The following is a 13,776-nucleotide window of genomic DNA, read 5'->3' on the forward strand; positions in this document are numbered from 1 at the left end:
CCCCACTCCAGCAACAAACGGATAAGATCTGACAAGGAACCGTTGTGCAGTACTCTGCACGAAAATGCCATGTAATGTGCTTCAATGAGGCCCAACGTATTTCCATGATTGAGCCGGTCGAAAGCTTTCTCGTAAACAATGAACATCAGGTATAGAGACTACTGGAATTAATTGGTTTGCTCTAGAATGGCGGAGGATCTACCGGCACGTAATCCTACTTGCTGCCGTCGGAGAGTTGCGGCTAGAGGCGGCAGTCATCTTGGCGTTTCGTAAGACTCGGAGTGTGGAAAACTTTTTGTCAAAAATTCTCCACTGGGCCATTGGGTGTTATGTGTGTTGTTCGTTTTCTAATGTTAGTGCTTGTTCAGTCTGTACAACCTCTGGTTGAAGACGATGTAGTGTCTTTTTTAAATACACAGTAACATAAAGTAATATTGCATACTTCTCCCTTTTTGAATATCTTCACTAAGACGCCTTGCATCCAGTCGGCCGAAAATGTCACGATTTCCCATATGTTGCAGAATAATTGATGCAGCAGTTGTGTAGATATTACGAGGTCAGCTTTGAGCATCTCTGTTGATATGTGATCAACCCCCGAGGCTCCGTTCGATTTCATGCTACGGATGGCTGTTTCTATCTGCTGTAGCCGATACATGGAAAAGGTTTCCAAAGCGCGATTCAACTGGTCAGCCGGGTCGGTCCGTCTACATGCACGCTTCACTTCCTAAGTAACATTTTAAGTTTTGTTCGGCTCTATAAGAGAACTTCATGACCAATTCTATAAAACTTGCAATAAAACTGATTTTTACATCAAAATCTCTTGATAACCTCTTTAAGAGCATCTTCCGGCTAAGTGGACCACTCTCGGAGAGGAATTGCAAACCGTATTAAGAGTACCAATAAAACTGTTTTAAAACCTAGTTGAAAAAAAAAATCCATTCTTGAAAAGAGGTTATGTTGATTGTTATTTTTTTTCCAACAAAAACTATTTTTAATTACCGCAACTGAGGGATCTTCTAGATTTCACGTGTGGAGTTAATAAGGAACAACCTATTCGTTCGAGTTCACAAGATAGAATGAATTCACTTTATTTCTCCTGATAGTAGCTGACCGATGAAACACCGATCGATCATCCGAACGCATACGATGTCTGACACTTACACGAATGCTAATCTTCGAATGCGCAGGGTGCGCTAGGGGCATGACAATCCTTCCCCTTTTAGCATAAAATATGTTTTTCAGAAATGACTTTTGTCAATGCTTCACGAATTCACTTATATACTAAATTAAACAAAAGTGAAAAATTGAAAAGAAAATCTGAGTTTGCTTTAAAGTATATCGACATAGCAAATTTTCGCCAAAACTTAATCGTAACTAAAATCATCACAGCGATTTAACTTTCTATTGCGTTTTGATCTTCTAGGTTCCGGTTGCTCTGAATCAGATAGTTGTCGTTTCCGCTTTCTGTTTTGTATACTTCCCCTTGGAAGCACCATCGTGTCGGTTTCGCAACCCTGCAGTCTCGGACCTGAATCCTCCGTTGTGTCGTCTGTTGTTTGGATTTGATCGCTCCTTGTGATGATGACGTTTGGCCTTTGCCCGTGCAACTCGTCCTTACGAACTCGTATTTGGTTTCGATGTGCCATTACCTCTACGTTTCCAACACGTATCTGAAAAGTATTGTGGGATTATATTTTAATGAAAACTGCCTTTAACCATCTCGCGTGATGGTGGGGATTGTGATTTTTATACCACAAGTCATCCCCAGCCATCAGATCATCTATTGCATCTTTTGAATTCTTCGGAATTTTCCCGGCCGAATGTTCTGTGATGATATCATCAGTTGGTTGTGGCTCTGTTAAAAACTGTTTATACTGCTTTTTTGGATTAATAAGATCTAAGATAGTCTTTGGCGCATAAGAAAATATCCTTTCAGACGGAAAATGACCGTCACTCGTCATATTGTTATTTCTAAAATTGAACAGAAAAAGACTTATCTGGTCCTCTATATCTAACTCCTTTATATCAGGTTCCATTAGGAATTTCTTCAAAACTTCTTTCACCGTTCTCACCAGTCTTTCTGCTTGTCCATTACTAGAAGGATTGTAAGGCGGACTTTTCATCACCTTAATACCCTGCTTTTCAAGGAAGCATTTGAAATCATTGGAATTAAAAGGAGGACCGTTGTCAGAAACTAAAACATCTGGTAAGCCGAAACGAGCAAAAAACGCTACCATCTTTTTTAATACTCTTTTGCAATCAGTGCCTTGTCCCATCAACTCTATTTCTATCCATTTTGAGAAACTGTCCACAATGAGTAAATATGTGCGATGCTCAAAATGAAAAAAATCTACATGCACTCTGCTGAACGGTCTAGTGGTTGGTATCCATTTGGATGAGCTGTCTGAATTATGAGGAATAGCCATACTGTTACACGTTTCACAAGATGTCACAAACTGTTCTATATCTGAATTTATCCCAAACCAATACACCATACTTCTTGCCAATTGCTTCATCTTAACTATACCCGCATGGTTATTATGCAACAGTTTTAGAATCGGCTTTTGATACATTTTTGGCACAATAACCCTGTCTTTATACAGCAAACATTCCTCGACTGATTCCAAATCTTGTTGGTTTGCAAAAACTTCCCTGAAGCGTTTATTTACTCTTTCTGGCCAACCTTCGTGGATAAATCCCTTGATTTCTTGTAAATACTCGTCATTCTTGGTTGCCTCTGCTATCATTTTGTAATCAATTGGTATATTCTTACTGAAATTTATGCTTTTAATAACTTCTGTGTCTATCTCATCAGGAACTTCTTGCGCCAAGGGGAATCTCGAACAAAAATCCGCATTCCCCAGCTTGTGCGATGGTCGATAAATGATATCAAAATCATAAATTGATAAATCTAATATAAATCTTTGCAATCTTGTTACGTAAATTGAGTTATTAACAGGTTTTCCGAAAATTCCGACGAGCGGTTTATGATCTGTGTAAACCGTGAAATGCTGGCCGTATAGATACTTATGAAATTTTTTTACTGTACAAACCAGCGCTAACGCTTCTAAGTGTAATATTGGATACTTACGGCTTTTCGGGCCCGTATGAAGTTGATCACCAATATCAACTTCTTTTCCCGATCAGCCTAGATAGCTGTGTAGTGTCGGTAGCGGTTAGTTCAACTGGCTAAGAATAGCACTACGGACCGCCTGTTCCAGTGGTAGGAATCCACTAATCAGGTGACCCCTAATTCATGGTGTTATGCGGCTTTATGCTTACCGTGCCTAGGAATGAATGGCTAGGGGGGTCTAATAAAAACCTAACCGCAAACGGAGCCTGTGGAGTACCAGGGCACCCTCCACAGTATTTGCCCTTACTGTGCTAACCGGAGCAATAGCGCGGTGGACCTTGTGTTTCTCCGAGACAATCAGCTGCCCTTCTTCAATCTCATACTTGAGGCTGAATAAGGGCGGGATTATGAAGATGTTATTAATTAGTTTAGATTTTCACCTATATGGTTTCGCATTATGCGTTTTACACAGTGTATTCTGTGCATCCTCGCCTTTGGCGCACTCAATTCGATACCGATCTGGCTTTATTGTTGCTGTTCTTTTTTGTGCTGTGATTGTTAAGAGTTTAATCTTGCCTAGTTTGGGTAGTGGCTACGGTTAGGATAGCTCAGATCAATCTTCAGCACAAAAGAACAGCAACGATCAATCTTTGTAGACTTATGCAAAATGGTACAGCCCAAGTGGCGTTAGTCCAAGAACCTTACTTTCGTAAGGGAAATTTCTATTTAGGAAACCTTGTGAATCCGGTGTTTGCTACTTTCAGTAAAAATGAAATGGCAAACTCACGTGTCATGCCTCGAGCATGTGTGCTTGTCAACAACGCAATCGATGCTACACTCATCTCTGAACTAACTACCAGAGATGTATGTGCTATCATAATAGATGTATCTGTTGGAAACCTCAACAGGAAATACGTTTATTGTTCGGTTTATTTACCGCATGATGAACCATCCCCTACGGATGCTTTCAAGCAAGTCATTGCATACTGCACTTCAAAAGGCCTTCCGCTAATTGTTGGTAGTGATGCTAATGCTCACCATATAATCTGGGGCAGCTCAGACATCAATTTGAGAGGCTCCAGTTTGATGGAATACTTGAGTAGTACAGATCTTGGATTACTTAACATAGGCAACCGCCCAACCTTCATGGTATCTGGTAGAGAGGAAGTGTTAGACATAACGCTTTGCTCTAGCAGAATTAGTCATGAGCTGACCAATTGGCATGTGTCAGATGAAGAATCTTTATCTGATCATCGTTACATCTTGTTTGAACATGTGAATTTTACTTCGCAAACTTTGCGTTTCAGGAATCCCCGGTCAACCAACTGGGATCTCTTTACCGATTTGGTTGCAGCCAAATTTCATGGATACTCACCATCAATTGACACTCCAAGTGATTTAGATGATGCCGTTGATACTACAACGGCCTTCATCATGGAAGCTTTTGAAGAAGCTTGCCCTCTGCGGTCTGTGAAGACCACAAGAGGAACCCCTTGGTGGAACTCCGATCTGGCGAAGCTCAGGAAACAATGTAGAAAGAGTTGGAACAGACGACGTTCGGCTGGATCGGAGGCTTTCAGGTCGGCTCGCAAGGCCTACCAGAAAGCTCTTCGGTCTGCTGAACGATCCGGCTGGAAAAACCTTTGTACAAATGTTTTTAGTCTGAGTGAAGCCAGTCGATTGAACAAAATCCTTGCAAAATCTAAGGATTTTCAAGTGAACGAACTTCGTTTGCCAAATGGTGATTTCACTTCCTCTGATGAGGAAGTTTTAGAATGTTTATTCAGTACACACTTCCCCGGATGTGTGGATATTACATCTTCGGATGAACCTGATGTCTTTTCTTGTAGTTATGATTCTTTAGCTTCGGCTCGGAGTATCATAACTTTAGAATCGATTGAATGGGCACTTAATAGCTTTGCTCCTTTCAAATCTCCTGGGGCAGATGGGATTTATCCTATTTTGCTTCAGAAGGGATTTGATCATTTCAAACATGTTTTGAAACAACTACTTGTTTGCAGTTTTGCTACAGGGTATATTCCCAAATCCTGGCGGGATATTACTGTGAAGTTTATTCCGAAAGTGGGTCGCGCGTCGTATGAAGAAGCAAAGAGCTTCAGACCTATCAGTTTGACCTCTTTTCTTCTGAAATGCTTAGAACGCATTGTGGATCATCACATCCGTGATGTTTATCTGGCCAATGTGCCTCTTCATGTGAACCAACATGCTTACCAATCTGGAAAGTCCACTGTGACTCTTTTACACAAAGTTGTTTACGATATCGAGAAGGCATTCGCTCAAAAGCAATCCTGCTTGGGTGTTTTCTTAGATATCGAGGGTGCCTTTGACAACGTGCCTTTCGATGCCATATTGGAAGCCGCACGGGGTCATAGTATATCTCCAATGATTTCCAATTGGATTCACCAAATGCTCAAAAACCGACATCTCTTCTCGACATTGCGTCAAGCGGCGATTAGGAAATTGAGTGTTTGTGGATGCCCCCAAGGGGGAGTCTTATCACCGCTTTTATGGAATCTCGTAGCAGATACGCTATTGAGGCAACTCAATAATAGCGGTTTTCCTACTTATGGTTTTGCCGACGACTACCTAACATTGTTAGTCGGTATGTGCATCAGCACCCTTTTCGACCTGATGCAAAACGCTCTTCAGGTAGTTGAGGGTTGGTGTCGCCAATATGGCCTTTCGGTAAATCCGAGTAAAACATCTATTGTTCTTTTCACGGAAAAGCGAAACCGTAATGGTGTTCGAACTTTACGTCTCTTTGATTCTGAAATCAATGTGACTGAACAGGTAAAGTACGTTGGAGTCATTCTTGATTCCAAGCTTTCCTGGACACCTCATGTTGAGTTCAGAATCAAGAAAGCTTGTATGGCCTTCGGGCAATGCCGGCGAACCTTTGGTACAACTTGGGGTCTAAAACCCAAGTATATCAAATGGATCTACACAACTGTTGTTCGGCCAATATTGGCCTATGGATGTCTTGTGTGGTGGCAAAAGGGCGAAGTGAGAACGGTCCAATCAAAGTTAGGCCATCTCCAAAGGATGTGCTTAATGGCGATGTCTGGAGCGTTCTCTTCAACTCCCACGGCAGCGCTCGAAGTTCTCTTTGACGTTGTCCCACTACACATTCATCTCAAACAAGAAGCACTTTCTTGCACTTACCGTCTATGGGTACTCGGTTTACTAGAGGAAACTCCGGTGAACCGCAGTTCAACACACACCTCGTTGTTTCCACTTTTGGTGAATTGGGACAAAGTTGTCCTTGCTCCAAGTGATCTTACAATTGCTTGTAATTTTCCATATAGGACATTTTCCACGAAATTCCCTTCCCGGGAAGAGTGGACATCTGGTTATCTGGAGAGAAGTATTTCAGACGGCATCGTATGTTACACTGATGGCTCCCTTCTAGAAGGTCGAGCAGGTGCTGGTGTTTATTCTCGTGAGCTAAGGCTGTATCAGTCTTATTCACTTGGCAGACACTGCACCGTTTTTCAGGCCGAAATCTTTGCTCTTATGTGCGGAGTGCAATCAGCACTTCAGCAGCACGTAATGGGCAAAGTAATATACTTCTGTTCAGATAGCCAGGCTGCTATTAAAGCACTTGCTTCGGCCAACTCCAGGTCGAAGATAGTTATCGCTTGTCGAACTCAAATTGAGGAGCTGAATTCAGCAAACGCTGTTCACCTTGTATGGGTACCTGGCCATTCTTCCATCGCTGGAAATGAATTGGCTGATGAGTTAGCTCGCACTGGAGCATCACATGACTTCATTGGCCCTGAGCCAGCTATTCCGGTATCCAAGTGTTGGGTGAAGCTTCAGATTGACACCTGGGCTGCCACTCAGCACAAACAATACTGGAATAGTTTGGAGTCATGTCGTCAAACAAAATTGTATTGTACTGAGCCATCTCTAGGGGTGGCAAAGTATCTAACAAATCTGTCAAAGCAGAATTGCAGCATGCTGGTCAAAGCATTGACTGGCCACTGCCGACTCAGTTATCACATGGCGAATATTCAGCAAGCTGATTCATTTGCATGTGATAGCTGTGAATCCGATTATGGAACTTCGTATCATTTAATATGTAACTGTCCAGCTTTTGCGCAATTGCGTTTCCGAGTACTCGGGAAACACTTATTTAGTGAAACTGACTTCAGAAACCTGAATCTTCAGGACGTTCTGTTGTTCTTGACCCGCTGTGGTAAAGAGCTATAGGCTCTCTTTACGCTTTATGCATTATCACAGTGCCCTTCTCAGGGCGCTGTTCGCACCCATTGTGGCACGCTAATGCGTCATTACAGTGTCCTTTTCAGGAGGCTATGTGAACCCATTGTGGTACGCTTTTGCGAGTATGACGATCCTATTCCCTTACCTGTCCTTTCCCATCTCCTATCCTTTTTCCTTCCCTTCTCCGTCAGGTAAATGATGAATAGGCTCGTGTTCATGGCGATGGCACAAATTTCCCAAATGGAGGAGAACGTGCCTCTAGAGCCGACCTACTGATACCTGATATGTGCTATTAACCCGCCGAGACCATAACTAGATGCGTCAGAGATAACTACGATCGGCTTCTTAGGATCATAAAATTCTAAGAAATCAGTTTTTATTAGAAGATTTTTGCTCTCTGCGAATGCTTTCTGACATTTGTCATCCCACACGAATTTCACGTTATTTTTTAGCAAATTATACAAAGGGTATAGCTTTGACGATAGATGCGGTATGAATTTGTTGTAATAATTCAGCCAACCCAGATAAGATTTCAGTTCCGACTCGTTTTTAGGAGCCTTTGCTTTCTCTATGGTTGAAATCTTATCTGGGCAGGGCATTAACCCCTTTTCACTAATAATATGTCCCAAGTGCACAAGCTCATTCACAAAACAATTACATTTGTCAAAATTAACTTTAATGTTTGCATTGGCCAACCTATCTAACACCAATAACAGATTTTTCATACAATCCTCAAAACTTTTACCTGCAATCAACACATCATCCAAATAGCACGACACAAATTCCAAACCTTCCAAAACCTTATCCATTACCTGCTGAAAAATAGAGGCGCTGGATGATGCCCCTTGAGGGAGCCTATTGTATGTATACAGTCCTTTCATTGTATTGATAACCACAAATTTCTTGGACTTTTCCACCAATTCCAGTTGAGTGTATGCTCCCTCTAAATCAAGCGCACAGAAAATTTTACATCCGGCTAAATTTGCAAAAATATCCTGTACTGTTGGCAATGGATATGTGTTGGGTATAATTGATTTGTTGATTGAGACTTTACAGTCAATAACCAATCGAATATCGTTATTTTTCTTCATCACAATTACAATAGGAGAAGCCCATTCACTCGTCTCTATTGGCGTTATAACCTTCTCCCTTTCTAATTTATCCAAATATTCTGCTACTTTATCTTTCAGTCTATACGGGACGTCGTAAGCCTTTTTAAAAATCGGTTCCTCATTTTTCATTATCAACTGAGCCTTAAAACCCTTAATAGGAGTTGAAAAACTTTTCTTAAATACTTGACTATATTTGTCCTTTATCTGTTCTACAGCCATTTCGCTGCTCTCAGTTTCCAAATTATTAATTACCATAGAATTTGCAAAAAATTGTCTCCAATCTGGATAGTACACATCAAGCCAAGTTCGGCCAAGTAAAGGGAAAAAATCATTGTCACAGTCTAACACTAGCAACTGCATCAACTTTTCTTTTTGATTAAATTTCACTAAGACATTGGCCTCTCCTTCAATTTTAAGCTTCGCGCCATTTACCACAACCAACTTTTTAGCATATTTACGTAAAGGTTTGGAAAACAAAGAAAAGTATCGATTCTTACTAATAACAGAAACTGACGCTCCACAATCTATTTCCATTTGTAAAGGACTTCCATCGACATACACAAGCACTAAACATGGATCACTTATCTTATTAATGGACGAGACTAACATACATTCCAATTCACCTGAATCACTTTCCTCTCCATCCGATTCGTACGTTTGCATCCTTCCCATTAGTTCCGCTATATCATGGTCTGTCGAAGGTCCTGGTGAATCCACAAGATTAACAGCATCTCTATGAAGGTTCTTGAGCTTGAAACATCTTCTCCTTATATGGCCCTTCAATCCACAAAAGTTGCAGATCATCTGCGAATAGTCTGGTTTAGGCCTCGTCATGTCCCTTCTTTCTTGCCTGAAATCCGTTGTTCTCGAACCATATAGTCGCTCTCCTCTTCCTTGTTGTCCGTAATCATAAGATCTCACACCCAGTCGGCTTTTCACAGGACCTCTGCTGCTTCCGGCACCTCTGTTGTAGTTGTCATCTCTATATTTCCTAGCCAACTCCAGAGTTTGCCTCAGTTTCCCGTACGCTTTTCCTTCCTGTGCCCCTAGTGTGTTTCGAACTGCCGCTATTTGTCCTAACCCTGCGTTTTGTTGATCTATTGCGGTACCTGCATTTGCCCTTGCAACCTCCCACGTAACGATGATTTTCTCAGCGCTTGCTAGAGTAAGCTTCTCTTCACTAAGTAGTCGCTGTCGTAAATTTTTGTCTTTTATTCCCGCTATGAGGCGGTCCAAAATGGCAGTTTCCTTAAAATTTGCAAAACCACAGAATTCCGCTTGTAATTTTAAAGCCAAGACGAAATCCTCGGTAGTCTCCTCAGGGTTCTGAATTCTCGTGCTGAATTTGTAACGTTGAACCAAGTCTGGTTCTATTTTGTCTAAGCGATTCTTCAGCTTCGATATCAAATCATCAAAAGCTGCCTCCTCGAAATTACCCGCTGGGTACAGCACTTTAATCTCATCAAACATCACTGGCCCGCTTAGCGTTATGAAATAGGCCATTTTGTCATCCTCACTTATTTTATTGACCTTGAAAAAGAACTTCAATCTAGCAAACCAATCGTTGAAGCTGGTGCCCCTACGATACGGTTCAATAGTACAAGCCACACTAGAACTCATGATTAATCGGCGCTGTAGTTCCGCAACAAGTACGATTTACGAATCAAAATAATATAAACACGGGTATTACCAGTAATTCAGCCAAAAATGGGAAAAATAAGAGTAAAACAAAATAGATCACAATCAATTGTAGCAGATTATTAAAAATGCCGGTTTTTCTTTGTTCACTTTTAAAAAATTCAATCAAAAAAATTGACTTACCAAAAATGTCCTTTTGACCCTTGCCAACAACGACGGTCGCCGTACGGATACCTTCTGGTGCGAAGCTAGTCCAGATGCACGCGCCTCCTCTGAGAATCCGATGATCTGCTTGGCCGATGGTGATTTCAATCTGATAAAGGCTCACGTCCGAGCTGTGCTTTAACGTACTAATTACGTCGACCAGCAGTGTGCGGCAGAAATTGCCGAGTTGTATCAGATTTCAAGAATTGGCAATCAATCACGTTTCCGGATCAAACTATGCAGTCCAAGCATACAGCGTGTGGCAAGGCGTGTGGTAGAATCACTCGATTATTAGTTTTAATCTCCGTCAATAATCTGTTTCAAAAAAAAGGAATGAAAGCCTTTTATTAAAATGAAACAAAAGAACTTTTTCTTCAAAGGGTGTATGCAATAAAAAAAAGTGGTCCACCCTATTCAATAACTCTGTCACACAATCGAAAAGGCCTTTTCATTATCTTACCACATATTGTTAAGCACAAACCAAGCACAGTTTTCACACAATGTCGTTCAAAATGGTGAAGGTGACGCCAGCACAATGTCGGAAAGCGCCCTTTTCACGTATGGTTATACTTACGGGGATATATTTTACCACCGAAAAGGCAACTTTTGGCGGGCCGCGTCTCAAACCTTGAAGATAATATCCGGAGCGGTTGCTCCTTTCGTTGCCTCACTGGTCCTGTTCCCTGAGAAATGCAAACGCCAGCTGAAGATGCACCACTGCTGCTGCTTCGTGTACGTGCCGAGAGTAACGTAGACTTTCTTTTTTTCTTTTACTAATGGTTTCTGCACCAAACTACTTTTTCCTCGTACGCCACTTTTAATTACCGCAACTGAGGGATCTTCTAGATTTCACGTGTGGAGTTAATAAGGAACAACCTATTCGTTCGAGTTCACAAGATAGAATGAATTCACTTTATTTCTCCTGATAGTAGCTGACCGATGAAACACCGATCGATCATCCGAACGCATACGATGTCTGACACTTACACGAATGCTAATCTTCGAATGCGCAGGGTGCGCTAGGGGCATGACAACTATGACAACTCAAGATGCAGAGAAGCTTCTTCGATGGCACGTAAAGCTCAGGAGGAAACATCATTCGTAAGTAGCAAGCAATCATTTCAAAGTAATATTTTAGTAGTTTTTGTGTTGGTATGCTTATGCGCATTCTATTTTACCATGAATATTGGGGCTGCAGAAAAATAAAATTAAAGCGTTTCAAAAATGGTGAATATCATGATCTTGGAATGAAATAAATCAAATTGTTAATTTAGTAAAACTATCTCGAATCACGAGAATCAGCGAGAATTTATTTATGTAAGCATGTTATGGAAACGGTGGCAAACGATCAATGCATTGCTTATTTGAGCAAAATTAACTATTTTCCATTCACGTCATTCAATTATCCAATATGGCGACGACCATAATTAGCGAAAATAAAACGAAAGAAAATTTATTTTTATGATGACCACAATAAACCTAGCAGGCACGGTAAAGGCTGGGTATGCTGCGCAATTCAGATCCCATTGTGATCCACTAGCCTCTGCCCAGCAACTCCTATCCCTACCTCCACGCGGTACCGGCCGGAAACTATGAGCAACCTTAGGGAAGATCGGGTAACCAACCCCGGTGGGAACTTTGGTCGTAGGCTGACAGGGAAGGGGGGGTTTGCTTCGGCAAACCTGAGCGTCTGTTCTCCAGGAGGAGCGGCTCACAACAGCGTCTGATCCCCATGTTAGGGGCGGCTGATCTACGTCCGAGTGCCAGGGAAGGACTCTAAGCTCAACTGTGCACTATGGTCCTCCGGAAAGTAGGGGGTTGGTGTCAGGCCCTACGAGCCAGCCGTAAAAAACCATTGTAACGGAAAATCAACAACAGAATAATACGAACCGAGACCAACGGCAACGACCCCAGCGAACAAAAAGGACTTGCGATTGGAAACTCGGTACGTGGAACTGCCGATCTCTCAACTTCATTGGGAGCACCCGCATACTCGCCGATCTACTGAAGGACCGCGGGTTCGGCATCGTAGCGCTGCAGGAGGTGTGTTGGACAGGATCCATGGTGCGAACGTTTAGAGGTAATCATACCATCTACCAGAGCTGCGGCAACACACGCGAGCTGGGAACAGCTTTCATCGTGATGGGTGATATGCAGAGGCGCGTGATCGGTTGGTGGCCGATCGACGAAAGAATGTGCAGGTTGAGGATCAAGGGCCGATTCTTCAACTTCAGCATAATAAACGTGCACAGCCCACACTCCGGAAGTACTGATGATGACAAGGACGCACTTTACGCGCAGCTCGAACGCGAGTACGACCGCTGCCCAAGCCACGACGTCAAGATCATCATAGGAGATTTGAACGCTCAGGTAGGCCAGGAGGAGGAATTCAGACCGACGATTGATAAGTTTAGCGCCCACCAGCAAACGAACGAAAACGGCCTACGACTCATTGATTTCGCCGCCTCCATAAATATGGCCATACGTAGCACCTTTTTCCAACACAGCCTCCCTTATCGTTACACCAGGAGATCACCACAGCAGACGGAATCTCAAATCGACCACGTTCTGATTGACGGACGGCCCTTCTCCGACATTATCGACGTCAGGACCTATCGTGGCGCCAACATCGACTCCGACCAGTATCTGGTGATGGTCAAACTGCGCCCAAAACTCTCCGTCATCAACAATGTACGATACCGGCGACCGCCACGGTACAACCTAGAGCGACTGAAGCAACCGGATGTCGCCTCAGCATACGCGCAGAATCTCGAAGCCGCGTTGCCAGACGAGGGCGAGCTCGATGAGGCCCCTCTAGAGGGCTGCTGGAGTACAGTGAAAGCAGCCATCAACGACGCAGCCGAGAGCACCATCGGGTACGTGGAACGGAATCGACGGAACGAATGGTTCGACGAAGAGTGCAGAACGGTTTTGGAGGAGAAGAACGCAGCGAGGGCGGTAATGCTGCAGCAAGGGACTCGACAGAACGTGGAACGTTACAAACAGAAGCGGAAACAGCAGACCCGCCTCTTTCGGGAGAAAAAGCGCCGCCTGGAAGAAGCGGAGTGTGAAGAAATGGAACTGCTGTGCCGTTCCCAAGAAACACGGAAGTTCTATCAGAAGCTCAACGCATCCCGCAACGGCTTCGTGCCGCGAGCCGAAATATGCAGGGATAAAGACGGAGGCCTCTTGACGGACGGACGTGAGGCGATCGAAAGGTGGAAGCAGCACTTCGATCAGCACCTGAACGGCGTTGAGAACGTAGGCATGGGAGCCCACGACAACGGAAGGAACGACGACGCCAGTGCAGCGGAGGACGGAAATGAACCAACTCCCACGCTGAGGGAAGTTAAGGATGCCATTCACCAGCCCAAAACCAACAAAGCAGCTGGTAAGGATGGTATCGCAGCTGAACTCATCAAGATGGGCCCAGAAAAGTTGGCCACCTGTCTGCATCGGCTGATAGTCAGGATCTGGGAAACCGAACAGCTACCGGAGGAGTGG

General features: G+C 43.2%; 2 protein-coding genes across 4 annotated transcripts in view; both read right to left on the minus strand.

Moving 5' to 3' along the window:
- LOC109399634 (gamma-aminobutyric acid receptor alpha-like) overlaps positions 1-13,776 on the minus strand; it is a 225,860-nt gene that overhangs the window by 173,556 nt on the left and 38,528 nt on the right. The gene's annotated exons all lie outside the window — the stretch shown is intronic.
- On the minus strand, positions 1,058-11,301 carry LOC109415976 (uncharacterized). Its single transcript, XM_062860100.1, has 3 exons — positions 10,847-11,301; positions 9,054-10,587; positions 1,058-1,670 (listed from the first exon to the last, which is right to left on the minus strand). Exons 2-3 carry the CDS (start codon positions 10,048-10,050, stop codon positions 1,615-1,617), a joined length of 1,053 nt encoding a protein of 350 aa, XP_062716084.1. The 5' UTR covers positions 10,051-10,587; positions 10,847-11,301; the 3' UTR covers positions 1,058-1,614.

The sequence above is a fragment of the Aedes albopictus genome, chromosome 3 (assembly GCF_035046485.1).
Source record: "Aedes albopictus strain Foshan chromosome 3, AalbF5, whole genome shotgun sequence".
Taxonomy (NCBI): domain Eukaryota; kingdom Metazoa; phylum Arthropoda; class Insecta; order Diptera; family Culicidae; genus Aedes; species Aedes albopictus.